At 31.7% G+C, this 17,662-nt stretch overlaps 4 protein-coding genes across 4 annotated transcripts in view; 1 reads left to right on the forward strand and 3 right to left on the reverse strand.

The window, feature by feature from the left end:
* The window catches only part of LOC111492055 (putative HVA22-like protein g), a 4,487-nt gene extending 3,497 nt beyond the window's left edge, over nt 1–990 (reverse strand). The window contains exon 1 of the mRNA XM_023141223.1: nt 626–990. The gene's annotated coding sequence lies outside the window, so the exon portion shown is untranslated. The remainder of the gene's footprint in view (nt 1–625) is intronic.
* Nucleotides 991–1,965: 975 nt separating this feature from the next.
* On the forward strand, nt 1,966–4,371 carry LOC111492052 (probable diphthine methyl ester synthase). Its single transcript, XM_023141219.1, has 6 exons — nt 1,966–2,317; nt 2,404–2,528; nt 2,794–3,023; nt 3,348–3,387; nt 3,471–3,562; nt 3,907–4,371. Exons 1-6 carry the CDS (start codon nt 2,168–2,170, stop codon nt 4,128–4,130), a joined length of 861 nt encoding a protein of 286 aa, XP_022996987.1. The 5' UTR covers nt 1,966–2,167; the 3' UTR covers nt 4,131–4,371.
* Nucleotides 4,372–6,584: 2,213 nt separating this feature from the next.
* On the reverse strand, nt 6,585–8,193 carry LOC111492054 (cytokinin riboside 5'-monophosphate phosphoribohydrolase LOG1-like). The gene is made up of 7 exons (XM_023141221.1): nt 7,974–8,193; nt 7,741–7,838; nt 7,602–7,632; nt 7,431–7,530; nt 7,238–7,308; nt 6,996–7,139; nt 6,585–6,804 (listed from the first exon to the last, which is right to left on the reverse strand). The coding sequence occupies exons 1-7, from the start codon at nt 8,127–8,129 to the stop codon at nt 6,712–6,714; spliced, it is 693 nt and encodes a 230-aa protein (XP_022996989.1). The 5' UTR covers nt 8,130–8,193; the 3' UTR covers nt 6,585–6,711.
* Nucleotides 8,194–15,002: 6,809 nt separating this feature from the next.
* Nucleotides 15,003–15,529, reverse strand: LOC111492083 (auxin-responsive protein SAUR50-like). Its single transcript, XM_023141267.1, has one exon. It carries the CDS (start codon nt 15,525–15,527, stop codon nt 15,210–15,212), a length of 318 nt encoding a protein of 105 aa, XP_022997035.1. The 5' UTR covers nt 15,528–15,529; the 3' UTR covers nt 15,003–15,209.
* Between the last annotated feature and the right edge of the window lie 2,133 nt (nt 15,530–17,662).

A 17,662-nucleotide genomic window follows, 5' to 3' on the forward strand; every position in this document is an offset into this window, starting at 1 on the left:
AAAAAAAAAAAAAAAAAAAAAGGAAGAGTTAGATAAACTGATTCCGAAAGTATAATTACATTTTTTAATCAAGAAGAATTAATATGATATGAGAAAGTGAATAGGCCGGGGAATATATAAAGCCAGATTAAACTACACAATCTTGTGAAAGAACATAGAACATAGTCGATTTTGGTGTCTATGGAATGCACAAAGGACAAAAGCATCCACACGAATACAAGCTATACTTTGGTAATCGGAACCTATCCTTCACATTCCATGAGCATTTCAGATGCAAGACGGAAACCAAAATACTAGTAGTCGAAGCAAAATGCCTCTAAGTTTAACGGCGCATAACGATAAACCACAAGAGATTTCATAATCGGGATAGAAGACATAGCCAAACGATCGAACGAATTGATAATTAGTCGAAAAAACAAGCGGAAAACAAAAACTCAAGCATCATCAGAGTAATTAGTGTACCTTTCAAGAAACTATCCGACAATTGTACAGGAAGATGTATAAAGTAACGCAAAATGCAACAAAATCCGAATTCGACACGATCAGTACGATTCAATACATGTAAATGATCGGGTAAAAACAGAAACAAAATCAAGACTAGCGAGAGAGAGTAGCCGATAAATACCTCTCGTGTTGAGAATATAGTAGACTAACAGATCAAAAGATGAAAAAGCAGCCGAAAACGAGTGAGAATTGATCGAGACTCAATCCGTACAAAAGCTGAAAATCGAAGTACAGCATGCCGGAGTTCCGAGACGATCCGCGGCGGCGAAGTGGTCTGGTGCGCGGTGAGGCCAATTAGAAAACCACGGAAACCTCTCGGTTTCGCTCCGTTCACCAATCTGTGTAATTTTGAATTTTGCCGCGGAGGAGTTTTTGAAGCGCCTTTTCGAAAAAATGGAGGGCGTTGTGGGGCTATTTATATGGCAGCCCTTTGGTGAGAGAGACGTGCGTAACCGCCTGGACTTGTGAACAAAGTCTGAACCCAACTTTTGCCGCTTCCCTCCCATCTTTGTTGGTATAAATTAAAGGGTTAAATTTGTAATTTAACTAAAACAATCATGATGTCCTAGTAAAAAAGAGTTACATGAATAAACCGATACCACATTCAAATAAGAGTGATCGATCTTAAAGATATGATGATTAAGAAAAACGTTCAAAAACTTGATAGGTACTATATATATACTAATAAGATACATTTTTTTCGGTGCTTCAATCATAGATTATGTGTTTGATTTGAAATAATATTTTTTTCAGTTTAAAAATTTAAATTTATTTACAGTATTGTGTTTTTACATTTATACATTTATGTATTTTGTAGTCAAATTTGTTTCTATGTTTAATAATTTTCAATTTTAACTAATTAATTCTATCCATATTGAAAAGTTTGCATTTTCCCAAATGATGATTGGCTTGTGAGTTACCTTAGGTCACAGCATGGATAAGAATAAATGCTAATGAAAAACTGGGAGCGATTCAATTGCCCATTATTGGGTAAAGTATCAAAGGGAACTAAGTTGTGAGGAAAGTATCTAGAGGGATTAATTTATTGAAAATTCTGTGAGAGAGGGAGAGATTTGGACCATCAAAGTTAAAAGCATATTTAAATATTTTCGTAAATTAAAATTTTAAAATAACTTCGTAAATTTTGTTTATAATTAATTTAAATGACGAGTAATGATAAATAATTAATTTAATTTAAACATGATAATAATTTAATTCTTGAGGTGAAAAATAATAATAATAATTATTATTATTATTTTGTAATTTGAATCATTAAATTATTTTCCACAAATAATAGCTAAATTTTTACGTACTTTATATTTCATGGACTAAATAATCATAGTTAGTGTAACAGTGTTTTTTTTTTTTTTTTTTTTTAATTTATAAAAAAATAATAATACTTGAAACCATATTAGGCAGCTGGGTGTGGCATGAATGGACCGAAGCCCAGGTCATAATGGGTTGGATTAAAATCTAACTTAAAAAAAAAAAAAGAGAAGGGCTCTTCGGCTGAAACGACGCCACTGTGTCGAGCAACACGTTATACGAAGACTCCGGCGAAGCAGTGGCGCCGTCGCGTACGGAGGCTAGGGTTTTAGCAAGCGGTTAGATTTCGAGAGGATTTTAGGGTTTAAGGCCGAGAGAAGAGAGAGAGAGAAGAAGGATGTTGTTCATTATAGGATTAGGATTGGGAGACGAAAAGGACATCACTCTCAGAGGCTTAGAATGTGTGAGGAAATGCGAAAAGGTTTACATGGAAGCCTACACTTCTCTCTTATCTTTCGGTCTTGCTTCCGACGGTATTTCTTCCCTGGTACTCCTCTTCCTTCCCTAATCTCCCACACAAACTTCGTTTCTCTTCGTTTTTCTCTCTGTTTTTGAGCTTCAATTTTCCAACAGGAGAAGCTCTACGGAAAGACTATTACAGTTGCAGATCGGGAAATGGTGGAGGAGAAGGCCGACCAGATACTCTCCGAGGCTCGTACCTCTGATGTTGCTTTTCTGGTTGTTGGCGACGCTTTCGGGTACGAAATTTCCGTTCTAGTTTTTGCTATTGAATCTTGTATTTTTCTCACGGATTCACGATTCTGGATGATTCAAATGCCAAAATTATCATATATTAGAGAGAATTTTCATAAATTCGGGCTGTTTTTCATGCTTATATCTGGAAGAATTAAGAAATTATCATTCTTGATCCTAACTTTGGGAGAAAATTAATTTTATTTTGGCGATATTGAATTTATCTATAACAAAAAGAAAAAATCTAGCTGATGATCTAATTGAATACAGAGCTACGACACACTCCGATCTGGTTGTTCGAGCAAAGAGTTTGGGGATTGAAGTCAGAGTGGTTTACAATGCATCTGTGATGAATGCAATTGGAATTTGTGGCTTGCAACTATATCGGTATGGGGAGACCGTTTCGATACCGTTTTTTACCGAAACGTGGAAACCGAGTAGCTTCTATGAGAAGATTCAGAAAAACCGTGGACTTGGTTTGCACACACTCTGCTTGTTAGGTAGGATTTTGTTAATATTGTATTAGTTGCTCAAGAACTGCTAATCTAACTTATGCATCAGACTAAGATATTACGACTTTGACATAAAAAGTAGTGTTGAAGTTAAGGTAATCCCATGGAATTGTGAAATATCGTGTTCTTTTAAAGGCATAACGTTTGTCTCGTCCCGTCCTATGTCTGAGGACTCGATAGTATTTTGTTTAGTGTTGAATCGTATGTTTGAAATGTTAGAATTCCTTTACTGTAGGTGCTTGTTATTGTTGATTAGTCCCGCGTCGTATATCTATTTCATTGACACGTTTGGTTAATATTATATTTCTCCAGATATACGAGTAAAGGAGCCATCGTTGGAGTCTTTATGCAGGTTTGTAACCGATCCCCAACGGCTTAGATCGATTTACGTAACTTGCAATGCTTCCCATGTTCTGATTTACCTAAACTTTTCAGGGGAAGGAAAGAGTATGAACCACCTAGATTTATGTCTATAAACACAGCAATTGAGCAGCTCTTAGAGGTTGAGCAAATGGAAGGACAATCTGGTATAAACACATAAATGACCTGTAAATTTTTGTTTAAGATTTTGTTTGCTCGGTCGAGATGGTATCGATGACTGAATCTACTTTCCATTCTGTAATCGCTGAACAGAATAACGTTCTTAAGCAAAGCTCGGAAAACTGGTGACTGGTGTGGTTAGGCTCCAAGAATCACGAGCTAACTTGATCTTTGGAATCCTTTTAGTTAACACCACACCGGCATTCCGAGCTTCGCTTAAGATCGTTTTTCAGTTTTGTAGGTAACAGAAATGACATTATATCGTTTCATCCCACATCGTATGCCAGAGGCGACAAACGTTTGTGATTGATTGATTGATTTCATGCTGCAGTATACAATGATGACACACTGTGTGTCGGATTTGCTCGTCTCGGAAGCGAAAGTCAGATGATTGTAGCGGGCACCATGAAGCAGTTGAGAAGTATTGATTTCGGGTCGCCTCTACATTGCCTTGTGATTGTAGGAAAGACCCATCCTGTTGAAGAAGAAATGTTGGACTTTTATAAATCTGGAACCGAGAATCTCGAACAGGACGTCGTCAACGTAGCTGCTTAATTCTTATCTCAAGGCCAAAATGGGTATGATCCTTCAAATTTCAGGTTCAAGGTTTCAGAGCCTAGTTGTACCATTACATTTTCAAAAGCTGCAAAATCGGTTTATTTTCGGTTAAATTATCATTTTGATCCCTGTACTTTAGGTTAATTTTATTTTAGTCCTTGTAATTTTAAAATTTTGAACTTTAGCCTCTATACTTTTTATAAATCGAAGGCCGTCCCTTTCAAAGGATTTTGGAGCATTGTGGATGGATGGCCATTGGAATCAAATTTCTTGGTCTACAAATGCTTAGTCTTTTCCATAAGATGATATTATATACTCTGCTTTCACACGAACAAAACCCCCACCTCAAAGGGGAAATATTCTCTCTATTAAAGCTATTCATTTCCATGTGTGGCTCTCATTCATTGTCTTTTCAAATTGCCTAAATTTTTTTTTTCTTTTTTTTTGTAATTGTTAATTTTGTTCTTAATTATTGGCTGTTATTTTTAATTTTATTCACTTCATTTTCCTGTTGTTAGTGTTGTTGATTAAGTGATCGAGGTCGAAGATGTCGTACATTAGTTAATTTGATAGACAACAAAAAAAAAACGATAAATAACTAGACAAAATCTCTTGACTAAGCGGTGAAACATATAAATTGCTCAAATCAACGTGTTAATATTTTTAAATAAAGTTAATGGTGAATTGAACGTACGATCGTAAGGCATTTTCGAGTTAAGGTGACATGTTCGTCTACCATTTATTTTACCCATCACCAATAAATCAAGACAATTAAATCTCATAGTAAAAATATAGTCCATTTCAAGACAACATATCTACGATGATAATTGTCTTCTTACGAGGTGCATGCCTATCTCCATCTCCTATTTCATTCATTATCCTCGTAAAATTCTCTATTTATTTTTTCTAGAAATCGAGTTCTCTACCGGATTTTCAATTTTTTAAAAAATATTTCATTCAAAGTGAAAATGTAATAATTTTCGTTTTTCAGTATGATTTCTATTATAAAATGTAAAATATTTTAATAAATCAAATAATATTTCGTAAGAAAAAAAATATAATAGAGAAAAATCTCTCTCCACTCCCTTTCATACTCTATCTTAATCTCATTCCGATCGAGTTTTCGTAAGACGGAGACTATGAAGGAAAATAATAAATCAAAGCTGTTGACAAAATAAAAAGGAAAGAATGTGAGAAGCACGTGAGGGGTTATGAAGTGGGTGTGGAAAAGTGGAGCTAAAACGACAGAGATGGTCAAACAACACCGCGGGATTTGGAAGGTTTTACGTTTTGATGTCCCAAAAGACTATTCTAATTTAGCGTTTGTTTCTTTTTGTGATGCAATCAGTTTTTTCTTTTAGCAAAAGCCATGCCCACGTGACCCTCTTTTTAGTACAATGTCTTTGTCCCAATAAAACAACCAACATCAATCCATTCTAACCTATTGTAACCAATTCAAATTATATCCTCTTCCACAGTCACTCCCACTCGTGTCCTTTTCTAACCCTTTTTCCTACTCTCCACGCTACCTGTCGTCTCGAGTTTCAATAATTCGTTCTACTAAATCTAAGCCACAACGCCATACCGTTCTTGTTCATCTACGATGGAACTCTGTCGATTGTCACATCCTACTTCAAAACGTATTCCCCTAAAAAAAAAGGGTAAATATGTTTTTTGATTCTAAAAAAAAAAAATGTAAGTACTGAAATTTGATTTCTTACCTATTTCGATATTTTTCACATCTCGATTCAATATTTTGCTCTGATGGAGAGCCTTGACATTTTCAATTTTCTCACATAAAGTGAGAAGCTAAAAGTCCAATAAGTATGGTCAAAGTGGACAATATTTGCTAGCGGTAGACTTTGGTTGTTATAAATGGTATTGAAGTTAGATACCGGGCGATGTGTCAGCAAGGACACTGGCTTCCATGTAAGGTGAACTGGGAGATCCTACCTTGGTTGGAGAGTAGAAATCTCTCCCTAACAGACACATTTTAAAACTACAAAACTAATGACGAAATAATTTCTAATTTCTAATTAATTTATATTAAAAAAATGTTAAATAATATTTTATAAGAAAAAATATAATATGAGTTTTACTCATGATTCTCGATCAATTTTGCTCTTAACTAGAAGAAGAAGGCATGTCGTGAGTCGTTATTAAAGCTTATAAAACACATCGTCGATTTTGTTGAAAGAGAGCATTTGTCGTTGTATGTAAATTAAATTAATAAAAAAATTCCCACTAGTTTTTGCTTTATTTACACTTTTCTTTTTCTCTCTTTTTTTTTTAATTTAAAAAAATATTGAAAGCTACATTCAAAGACCCATCAATTCCATTGACCAGTCCATGTGAAATATACAACACTATAATTTATAAATATAGTTATTAATTTTATATCATTGCCGATGTGGAAAAATGCTACCATATAATCGCTTACAATACGCACTATTGACCTAATCAGCTTCCTATCAAATAAATCAATCGGCAATATTTTTTTTTTACAGATATTACAAACCAATACTATGATCATAATTCGATCTACGTGGATTAATCTATACATATATTATCATTAAGGTCAACGAGAAATGTCGGACTTTGTTGTATAACCGAGTTGTTGATCCATTTCCCAGCTCAGTTTTACTACGCTTGAATGTTTTGGGACGTACTCCTGTTCACATTTGAAAATTGATAGATACTATTATATAATTGAGTTGAACCCAAAAATAAGCGTTACAAAATACTTCGATTATTAAAAAAAAAATTCAAGAATATTTTAAAATCATTCCAAACTCAACTTTTACATAAAAATTCTACGCTATGAATTATTATGAATTATTATAATAGATGAGTGGATTGTACCTCTAGCTTGGAGATGAGCTCATGGGCAGTTTGGGCAGAAACGATGATGCTACGGGCAGCTGGTGACACGAAGCCTTCGTCAACTGCTTTGTCAATGAACGACAAGAGCGAGTTGTAATACCCATCCACGTTCAGCAACCCTACCTGTAATATTTATTTATTTATTTATTTATTTTAATTAAACTAAAGCTTTTATTTACTTAGCTTTAAATTTATTTATTTATTTATTTATTTATTTGTACCGGCTTTTCATGGATGCCCAATTGAGCCCAAGTGATGACTTCCAACAGTTCCTCCAATGTTCCATAGCCACCTGTCAGTGAAAAAATGTTAAATAATTTCCTTGTAGATAAAAAATTGTATTAAGAAAATTCAATTTTTATAAAAAAGAAAAAAATTAGGGGCGAAAATGTAAATAGTAAGAAATAGAAGTACCAGGCAAGGCAATAAATGCATCCGCTTGACGCGCCATCTCAGCTTTGCGTTGGTGCATTCCAGATACAGCTCTCACTTCTCCAATTGTCTCTCCAGTGATCTGAAAAAAATATATATAATTAATTAATTAATTGCAATTTTTTTTTTTAAAAAAAAAATAAAATTAATTACCTCTCTTGGCATGAGAGATTTTGGGATCACTCTGCAAGAAAACAAACCCAAATTGAATAAAACTTGGAGGAATGAGAGAGAGAGAGAGATGGGAGAGGAGAGGAGAGGAGAGGAGAGGAGAGGAGAGAGCCAATGATACCCTAACACGTGGCGTCCGCCATCGTAGACGGCTTGGGAAACCAAGCCCATAAGCCCAATGCTTCCTCCGCCATAAACAAGGTCAATGTTCCTTTCGACCTGCGTTTTCAATTTCACACGTGTGAAATTCGAAATTCAAACTTCAGATTCTTCGATTTGTTCATCTTTTTTCTCTGATTGTCTCTAAATTTTGAAGAATTAAAGAAAGAAATAAAAAAAGAACAATTAAAGTACCAGTTGCTTTCCGAGTTGAATTGCGGCAATTTGATAGCTCGGATTCTTGCCGGAGCTGCTGCCGCAGAACACGCAGATACGACGGAACCTCGATTCCACCTCCGCCTCAACCGCCGCCGTATGGTGTAGCTCTGCCTCTCGCCGCTCCGTTTCCATTCTTCTTATTTTTGCAAAATTATTGCTTGAAGAGAGTGAGAGAGAGAGAAAGAAGAGACGGTGTGTGTGCAGGGAGAAATGGTGGGTGGAAAAGGCCCATTTTTATATCCCAAAAAGGTGACGAGTTTCAAGGCCCACCACTCAAATTCTCCTCTATTTATCGTTTCGTGATATATCGCAACACGTTGTCGGAATTGCCACTTCTATTTCTTTATAGTTTATAATAATTATTATTATATTGCCTATTGTGAATGAACCTAGCAAATAATATATGAAGCAAACTATATAATAAAACAAATAATTAATAGCGTTATGCGTGGAGGAGTCTAATACATTAGATTACATCAAATATTTGCGATTCACATCTACATTATTAATTCATACAAATTAGCTTTTGTTCTTCTCATGTCGTACTTTAGCCATATATGGTAAAGAGAAAGTAGATAATTAAATAATATTAAAATAACTCGATTTATAATTTTAGGTCACGGGTCCCTATTTCCAAACTTTTGTAAAATCAACTTTTTTATTTTAATTAATTTTCTTTATTATTGCATTTTGAGAAAGAGCGGCAATCATTGGTTATTTATTATCTAACGATTATTTAGTAAGATTTTGAAAATTTTAAAAATTTCTTCAAATTCCTTCAATTAATTTTAAAATTTTGTGCGATTTTAATTAATTTTTATTGAAATTAGTTCAATAATAATATGATTTAAATTATAAAAATTAAATTGAACCAGCCACCCAAATATTATCTTAATTTAATTATTAATTTATTGTTATATACATCTAAAACAAACGAAACTGAAATTAATTTATAAAGTTTTAATTTTTTAATAAAATATAAAAATGATAAAATATTAGTAACCCCAAGAATAATAATAATAAGTGGATGTATAAATTATATAGCAAAAACAATTTGAAGGGAAGGTTCCAAGAAAGGCACCTTCATAAACAGGTCAAAGGCAATCCTTTTCAAAGAGTTTTCAAGAAGAATTGAGGAAGAAAACGACGCCGTACGCTCCATACAGCGCCCACGTGGCCTCTCCACCAGAGCTTCCTTTATGCTTCAAAATTCCTCAATTTGGCCCACGTAAAAGCTTTTATTATATACCAAATTTATTGCATCTATTTAATTTTTTATTTTTAAATAATTATTAGATATAGGATTGAAGTTCAATAATCTAAAATGTATAAATTAAAATTTTAAAACCATTATAATTTGACATTAATCATATTATTACGTATAAGATTTATTTTTTTGACCTTTTAAAATGAAAAATTTAATAAAATATTATTTTTTAGGAGATGTTTGTCTAAAACGTGTTGCCTGTAGCATGCCAGCAATGTGACTCGTCCATATTTTCTAAAACAATTTATCTTGAAACGTGGCTCAAAGCTTGACCACATGTTAGAATTGTCTATAAAATCCAATTTTTTACATGGCTAACTTATTCACCGGATTAAATTTTGTGCAGTGTTTCAGGAGGGATGATCTCTGAAGTAGATGATGGTTGATAGAGTAATCCTTGATCGTAATTTCCAGTATGAGTACTTGGGCCAACATGAAATTTGTGGTTGGTAGTAAAAAACCGATTCTCCTCTTTTTCCAGTATGAGTACTTGGGCCAACATGAAATTTGTGGTTGGTAGTAAAAAACCGATTATCCTCTTGAGACTTAATTCGATCTTCATAGATTTCTCGAGATATTTTCTTACGAAGTTTTGTTATTGCATCTATAACAGCCTCGGGTTTAGGTGGACAACGTTCTGGGAATTGTTTTCAACACATCTGAAACTGAAAGTATGGTCAGTGCAGCTTCTTAAATTAATCAACTCGACTCTTCTGTCCGTACACATTATAGGTTATTAAAATCTCACTCCGTTTTTGGTTTTATTGCTTGTTGTTTTGTCTGGTTCAATAATACTGCTTATCCGAGTGAGTTTTACGGGCCGACTGGACCCGAAGCTTCTCAAGCTCAAGCATTTACGTTTCTAGTTAGAGACCGAGTTTTACGGGCCGACTGGACCCGAAGCTTCTCAAGCTCAAGCATTTACGTTTCTAGTTAGAGACCAACGTTTACGGGCCGACTGGACCCGAAGCTTCTCAAGCTCAAGCATTTACGTTTCTAGTTAGAGACCAACGTCTTCGGGCCGACTGGACCCGAAGCTTCTCAAGCTCAAGCATTTACGTTTCTAGTTAGAGACCAACGTCTTAGAGCTAACGTTGGATCCGCTCAAGGACCTACTGGTTTAGGTAAATATCTAATGCATTCTCCGACTGGAGAAGTCATTTTTGGGGGAGAGACTATGCGTTTTTGGGATCTGCGTGCTCCTTGGTTAGAACCATTACTAGTTCACTATCAAAACGACACGATATTTTAATTAGATCCTTAACACACCACCATCAAAAAAAAAATTAGATTTGATTTGATTTAATTTAATGCATCAAATAATAATATCTTTATGCACAAAATTTAAAGGTTCACAAGATTAAAAAAAAAAAAACAATTATTTATAGCTTTTCAAATTATTGTATTTAAAATAATTAATATCATATAATATTTATATGTGGTGATTTGTTACAAAGTCATTCATATCAACGGCCAAAATTCCACTTATCCAACGGTGTGAATCGTGCAAATCGAATATATTATATCGTCACATTCCCCAGTCAACTAAAAGTCTAAAAACTTTATTTATTATTTTTTAAAATTTGATGAAATGTTGTCGTGATCAAATCCCTAATTAATTTTTAATTTTTAATTTTAAAAAACATTTTTTTATAGGCAAAAACTCCAAGAAGTTGTGGGCAAATAGATTCCTGCGGGATTTTAGCCTATTTTATCGTAGATTATATTCTGGTTTCTATTGGTCGTCGTTTTATTCCATGAACTCTTACATTTTTTCCTAATATTTTTCTTTTCTTAATTTACTCAAATTATTGACTATCAAAATAACAATAATAAATACTTTATCTATCAAGCGATTTCGAATCCGCTCACGAATTTAAATTATGCCCAAATTATGATTTTATTTGAAATTAATGTTTTGTATAATCATCGCCATTAACAACTTAAACTATCTTAATTAGTTTAATTATAACCTAAAATGATAAAAAAAATAACAAATTGCAAAAGATTTGATATTTGAATCGAAATAATTAATATCAAAACTATATAATATATGATATTAAATACGATCACGTAGAACATGTTTGCATTTTTGGAGGTATGGGTTGGCACTGGGGAACATTCAAGTTGATTTTTTAAAATAATAATAATAATAATGCCAAAACAAGCTACATAATCCAAATTATTAATTTCAATATCTAAGTTTCATAAATTAATGATTAGTTCAGATCCCTCCTGTGACTATATTATTCAATTACATTATCTTTAAAATTTTCTTTATTATATCTAAATTTTATTTTATGCCAATTATAATTAATATTTTTTTTATTACGAAGAAAAAAAAAATCAATGAAACTTTCGAGTCTCAAGAAATGTCAGATCTATTCATTGCATTAATAACCCGAGTTAAGAGATAAATTCTTTGCGTAAAGATATCCTTAAGAACTTGACATGAAATCGAGTTCAAAGAATCTTTTGTTTATATATATAATTTATACTTTTGTGGATTTATTAATGAATATATATATATATATAGAATTATTTTGTTTAGATTTTGGAATCTAAAAAATGGGATGGGATGTGCTTGAAATTAGATTATAATTAAATTAATATGCTGAAGTCAACACCAATCTTTGTTTGGATGTGTGTCGTACATGGCCCCATCAAATGCCAATCTCAACTACATTTTCATATCCAAAATATAAAGTTTAATACTTCCCATCGCACCTTAGTTGTATACAACAATTTCCTGGGTGACGTGAAGCTTTTAAACCTTATCTATTTGACCCCCAAACCTACTAGAAATAAAGTCTCATATCGGATAATTTAGAGAATGATCATGGGTTTATAAGTGAGGAATACTAACTCCGTTGGTATGAGGCATTTTGGGAAGCCCAAAGCAAAGCCATGAGAGCTTATGCTCAAAGTGGACAATATCATACCATTGTGGAGAGTCATGTTCGTCTAACAATTCATACTCTTGAATACATTGTTCATAATTTAGTCTAAAAAAAGTGTATACTTTTAACCAATCAAGTTATCGAAATCGGACCCAAAATAGACCAAGGTTGTAAGACCAGCCTAAAGGAGATCAATAGGTGCTCGAAATGCATTAGGCTCAAAACTCCATTTGACCAGGCAAGATAGACCCCACCTACACTAGCCGAACCAAATCGAATCTAGTTCGATTAAATACGGTACGCACCTTCCTGAAATTCGAGACTCAAAGTATATGCTTGATTTATTTGTATAATTTTTATTATCGATATAAACTACATTAATATTAACCACCAATATGGATATTAATATTAATAGTAAGATGAAAGTGAATATATATATATATATATAATAAAAATAATAATAAAAAAATCTAAGCATGAAAAGGAAAACAAAAAAAGTATCTATATTGGGCCATCCTGAATACCCACATAGAGTGGCTAACATAATGGGCCAAGAAACCCATTGAGTAAATGGGCCGTATGCTTAGGCCTTTTAGTTACGGTATTCATTGGCCCAACAAGTTGAGGGATTTAAAAGGAGTTTGGTAAAATTACTCTGTATTTTTTTAACGTACCCGACCATATTTATTTTTTAAAATATAGCTGATTAATTGCCCCAAATCTCGAACTATTTTTCCAAATTATATTTTATTTATTTAATTTAATATCTCTCTTTTATTTTTATATAATTAAAAAGAATTTAATGGTAAAATTTGACTTAAAATTTAATTATAAATTAATTAGAGTTTCATTTTATTTATTTATTTTGGTGGGTAGACAAAATTATGGTTCAAACGTTTTGTATAATGGAAAATCCAGTCGGTGAGGGAACAGAAAACCTGAATATTCAATTCATTTAATTTTGTCAATAAAAAGAAATTTAAAAAATTAAATGTTAGGTTCAAAATTTGGGCGGTTTATTTCTGAGGAAGGGCGGTTGGACCATTGAAATGTTGTCTGTTTTGGGCCGAACCAATCCCGCACTAATGGGCCCATTTGAAGAATTTAATTTTCGTATTCAAATTAATATTATTATGTATTAAAAAAAATCCGGCTGGCTGTATTTTTGGAATTTGAAAACGTGCAATTTTCTCATATGACGTAATTGACCAAAATGACCTTAATTTTTTAATTTTGATAGAATTTATTATATTAATAATAAGACCATATTTTCAAGACCAAAAAAGTCAATTAATAATCTAAAATACAATAAGATAAATATTAATATTACTTGAATTTTTTTTTTTATCTATATTTTAGTAATAAATTAATTTTAAAATTGATACCAACTCTCAATGATCACAATAACCATGTGATTCCAAGTTGGTTGGAGAGGAAAACGAAGCATCATAATCCTAATAGATGTATTTTAAAATCCTAAGGGAATACCCAGAACACAAAAAACCTAAAGAAAACAATATATTAATGGTGAGTTTTGGCTGATAAATGGTGCCAGTAAGAACGTTAGGCCTTCAAGGGAGATGGATTGTGAGATCTCACATTTGTTGGAGATGGGAACGAAACCTTTCTTATATGGATGTGGAAACCTCTCCGTGTTAGATGTGGTTTTAAATTCAAGGAAGTCCATAAAGAAAAACTCAAATATAACAATATCTGCTAGTAGTTGGTTTAGATTTAGAGAAACAAACGTGATATAATCAATCTTGTTAACATTAGAATAGATAGAAACGAACCTTATGATAATAAAAAAATATTTATTGTTCTTTCAAATGGAAAAAGAGAGCTAAGATTAGGGATAAGAAAGGGTTCATATAGTCCACTAAGAATATATGGGTCAGTTTAATTTAAGAAGGAGATGTTTGGGCAGCCCCACACGCAAGACACAATTAATTAATTTCTAGTGATTAATTATACCTTAATTTGACATTGGAACTACCTTTTAGTTTGGGCACACCAAATTTTTATCCCCATTTATTTAAATTTTTATTTCTAATTTAATTCACGTTATATCTTAATCTTCTAAACCGACTAATAATGAGTTTGAGCTTTTTTTACGACGTGAGATATTTAAATAAAATAAATATCTAGTCACTTTCTTAAAGTACTTTTTATTTTAACACTTTTTTTAAATTTCGGGTTTGTGACAAAAAAAAAAAAAAAATGATATAGCCAAACTAGCTATATTTGTACATTGCCCCTATAAAATCATATATCACTGCAATTTATATATTAAATTTGAAAATACATTATTTTAAAATATTTATACATACTAAAAATGTATTATAATGAAATATTTTTTAAATAAATGACAAAATTTAAAAGTTATTTATTTTTTTTTTTTTACTATTTAGCTCAAAAAATAAACTATTTTTGTTAGAGAAATATATTAATCTAAGTATTATCATTGTCAGCTTTATTGTCTCCAATCTAAATGAAGAGAGAGAGAGAGAGAGAGAACAGAGACAACTGGTGAAGCGCGTGAGCCACTCTGTGTATATCGTACGGATTTTAAAAAATATATTTTAAAATTTTTATTATATTCTAGCGCTTCTTCTTCTTCACTTCACTTAAACCTAATCCAATTATTTCCCCTTAATTATATGCATTAATCATAATCTTCTTTGCATTTTTTGTCCTTATTATTAAATATTTTGATATTCGAATAAAAAAATTTAAAAAGATATCTAATATAAAAAAGAAATTGATATAAACTAAGAGAACAAAAAAAACTTCATTATAATTTATGGAAGAAAAAAAAAAGACAAATTTTGTACGGTATGTTTGAGAGAATTCTAGCTAAAATCTCTAGAAATTAAAATTGTCAGCTACATTCTTCCAATCTCTTCGAATAATTTTTCGAGTAAAATTTTGGTGTGTATTAATAACCGAAAATAGCTACTCGAAAGAGAGATTTGGGTATCCATAATACTAAATACTTCGATGACATGTTAGATTCGATTCAATATAATTCGATTCAGCTCGGGTTTATAGGAGCATGGAAGTAAGGGACTGAAAGACCTGTTCCTCGCAAGGGATAGTAAGGCCCATATGGTGACTAAACCCGAACTCCTCCTCAGCCAATTGGAGAAGAATTTGAAACTCAGGCGACGTCAAAACCGTGAGCGGCACGATGTAGCGGCTCCTATTCTCACTCACATACACCACAAAATGCCCCTTCGGCACATCCACCGGGATCTCCCCCGTACCGCCGCCGCCAACGCCGCCGCATTGCAGCTGATTGTTCTTGTTCTTATTGCTCCTCAAACCTGAGCAACGCTTCATAATTTGCTTCACCACCGCCATGGATAAATGAAATGGAATGAGTGAAGGGTTTGGGGAAATGGGGTTCGATATTTATGGGGGAGAAGACTCGGAGGTAACAAAATCATGTGGGGTTGTGGAGGAGGAAGCAAAGGACAGGCCATATGTGTACGATGGTGGGACCCACTTTTACCTTTAAAAATTTTAATTATTTATTTTATATTATCATAGCTTCCAACACGTATTCCTTTTCATTCTTTTATTATTTTATTATTAATGTTACAACCGTATATTCATTATTTTAATCATATAGATTCCAATTTTGTAAAAATTTTATATAAATTATTCCATACATTATTATTAAAATGGTTTGTGATTATAATATATGATCGAATTGGTTAAAATTGTGTATTATGTGATTATATGTTGTCTAAAATTTATGCTTATTTATTAAGTTTAGCTATTATTAATTAAAATTCAAAAGTAAAAAAATTATTTTTTTTTTAAAGAAAATTTGTTATCATTTCAATATTTTTTGTTTTAATAAATGAATAATTGGGCGTCTAAAATGTTTCAATTTCAATTATTTATAAAATACTCCAAAACTTTACTAAATTCTACATTTCGTCCCTACAAAATAAATGTTAGGCCTAATTTATTGAAAAAAAACATGTGATGTAATTATATTCATCGATCTACATGTGTCATATGTCTCGTATTCATATAAGGACTAATTGTAAAATTCAATAAAATTTTGAGGATGAAATGCAAAATTCAAAACATTAATAGGGTCAAAAACAAAAATTAAATCAAAGTTAAGGACCAATGTGAAATAACTCCCAAAAAAATCTTTAATTATTTGGGTCCCAACTATCCTTTTTTAAATTTTATTTTTCATGAGAATTAATTATTATTCTTATTTAATTATTAGCTTATAGGTCCATTTTGTTTTTATTTTATTTTTCATTAAAAAAAATAGAGAGGATGTTGTAATTAGAAATAATAAAGAGATTTTGAATAAGCTTTGATTAATGGATAGTAACATTAATGGAAATTTTAAAATGTAAAGTCATTCATTATATTTAATTATATATATATATATATATATATATTTTAATATAATTTACTATTTTAGGGCTTTGCAAAATATATATATATATATATATATATATATATATATATATATATATATATATAAGACACACGAAAATGACTGTTCCTTTCTCATGCCTACAAACCAAAACATTATCCTCAACGATGTCTTTAATGAATCCTTCCATTATCTTTGCTTCGGGGGTGTTTTTTACATTCATGAATCAAATATTCAAATTAATTAATGTAAATTCGAAACTATAAGAAATGTTAATTCTTTTGATGTAAACGATGTTGACAAATGCTTATGTTTTTGGAAGTCAACCAAGTTGTTTCCACTTTATGTTACAAGTGTGATCGTATTTAACTTATAAATGTATATAGACTATGTTCTTTGATATCATTAATATCATCAAAGTGATAATATGAACACAATATTGATATGTTTTTGTTTTTAATTAAAAAAAATTGCTAATAATTTCCTTCGTTGGGTAATTATCTACCCTAACAAAAGTTTACATTCATGTTGACTTTTAAGTTAAAGTCAAATGCTCGACGGTAAAAAGAGCAACGAAAGCAGATTATTGAGCCAAAAGATTGTTTTTGTGTAGTTTTTTTAGGGTTTAGGGTAGGAGATTATATTGAGTTGAAATAGACTAAAACCAAGTCGAGCATTTTATTTGGAATCAAAGGAGTCGATTTGGTACGTAGATGTCATCATACGTAAGTTGAATTGAGCTGGCTTAGTGGGATATTGGAATGTTTCAATCGAGTAGATGTGTCTAAGGGCTGACACGTAATGTCATTCATAATAGTAGCTTCCTAACCGTATGAACATGTAGACGGATGGGACTTATCATAATAAATTCATTTCAATCTACGTCAATATGAACACAATATAATTTTTATTATATTTATAATGTCAAATATTATTAGTATTGAAGTAATAAATATAGATATATAAGAAAATTTGTTTATAGTGTGACATTGACATGAAAATACATCATCTTAGGTTATAATAATAAAGGAGTAGGGTTTTTTTTTTTTTTTTTTTTTTTATGATTATTTCAAAATTTAATTTTAAT

The sequence above is a fragment of the Cucurbita maxima genome, unplaced genomic scaffold (assembly GCF_002738345.1).
Source record: "Cucurbita maxima cultivar Rimu unplaced genomic scaffold, Cmax_1.0 Cma_Scf00017, whole genome shotgun sequence".
NCBI classification, from domain to species: Eukaryota; Viridiplantae; Streptophyta; class Magnoliopsida; order Cucurbitales; family Cucurbitaceae; genus Cucurbita; species Cucurbita maxima.

Bases quoted from the DNA above. Each gene is read 5' to 3' on its own strand.
- LOC111492052 (XM_023141219.1), top strand. From the start codon at position 2,168: ATGTTGTTCATTATAGGATTAGGATTGGGAGACGAAAAGGACATCACT. The intron at 2,318-2,403 runs GTACTCCTCTTC...ATTTTCCAACAG, and splicing joins CCGACGGTATTTCTTCCCTG to GAGAAGCTCTACGGAAAGAC. The intron at 3,388-3,470 runs GTTTGTAACCGA...TAAACTTTTCAG, and splicing joins TCGTTGGAGTCTTTATGCAG to GGGAAGGAAAGAGTATGAAC.
- LOC111492054 (XM_023141221.1), bottom strand. From the start codon at position 8,129: ATGGAAACGGAGCGGCGAGAGGCAGAGCTACACCATACGGCGGCGGTT. The intron at 7,633-7,740 runs GTATCATTGGCT...GTTTTCTTGCAG, and splicing joins GGCGGACGCCACGTGTTAGG to AGTGATCCCAAAATCTCTCA. The intron at 7,140-7,237 runs GTACAAATAAAT...TAAATATTACAG, and splicing joins TGGGCATCCATGAAAAGCCG to GTAGGGTTGCTGAACGTGGA.
- LOC111492083 (XM_023141267.1), bottom strand. From the start codon at position 15,527: ATGGCGGTGGTGAAGCAAATTATGAAGCGTTGCTCAGGTTTGAGGAGC.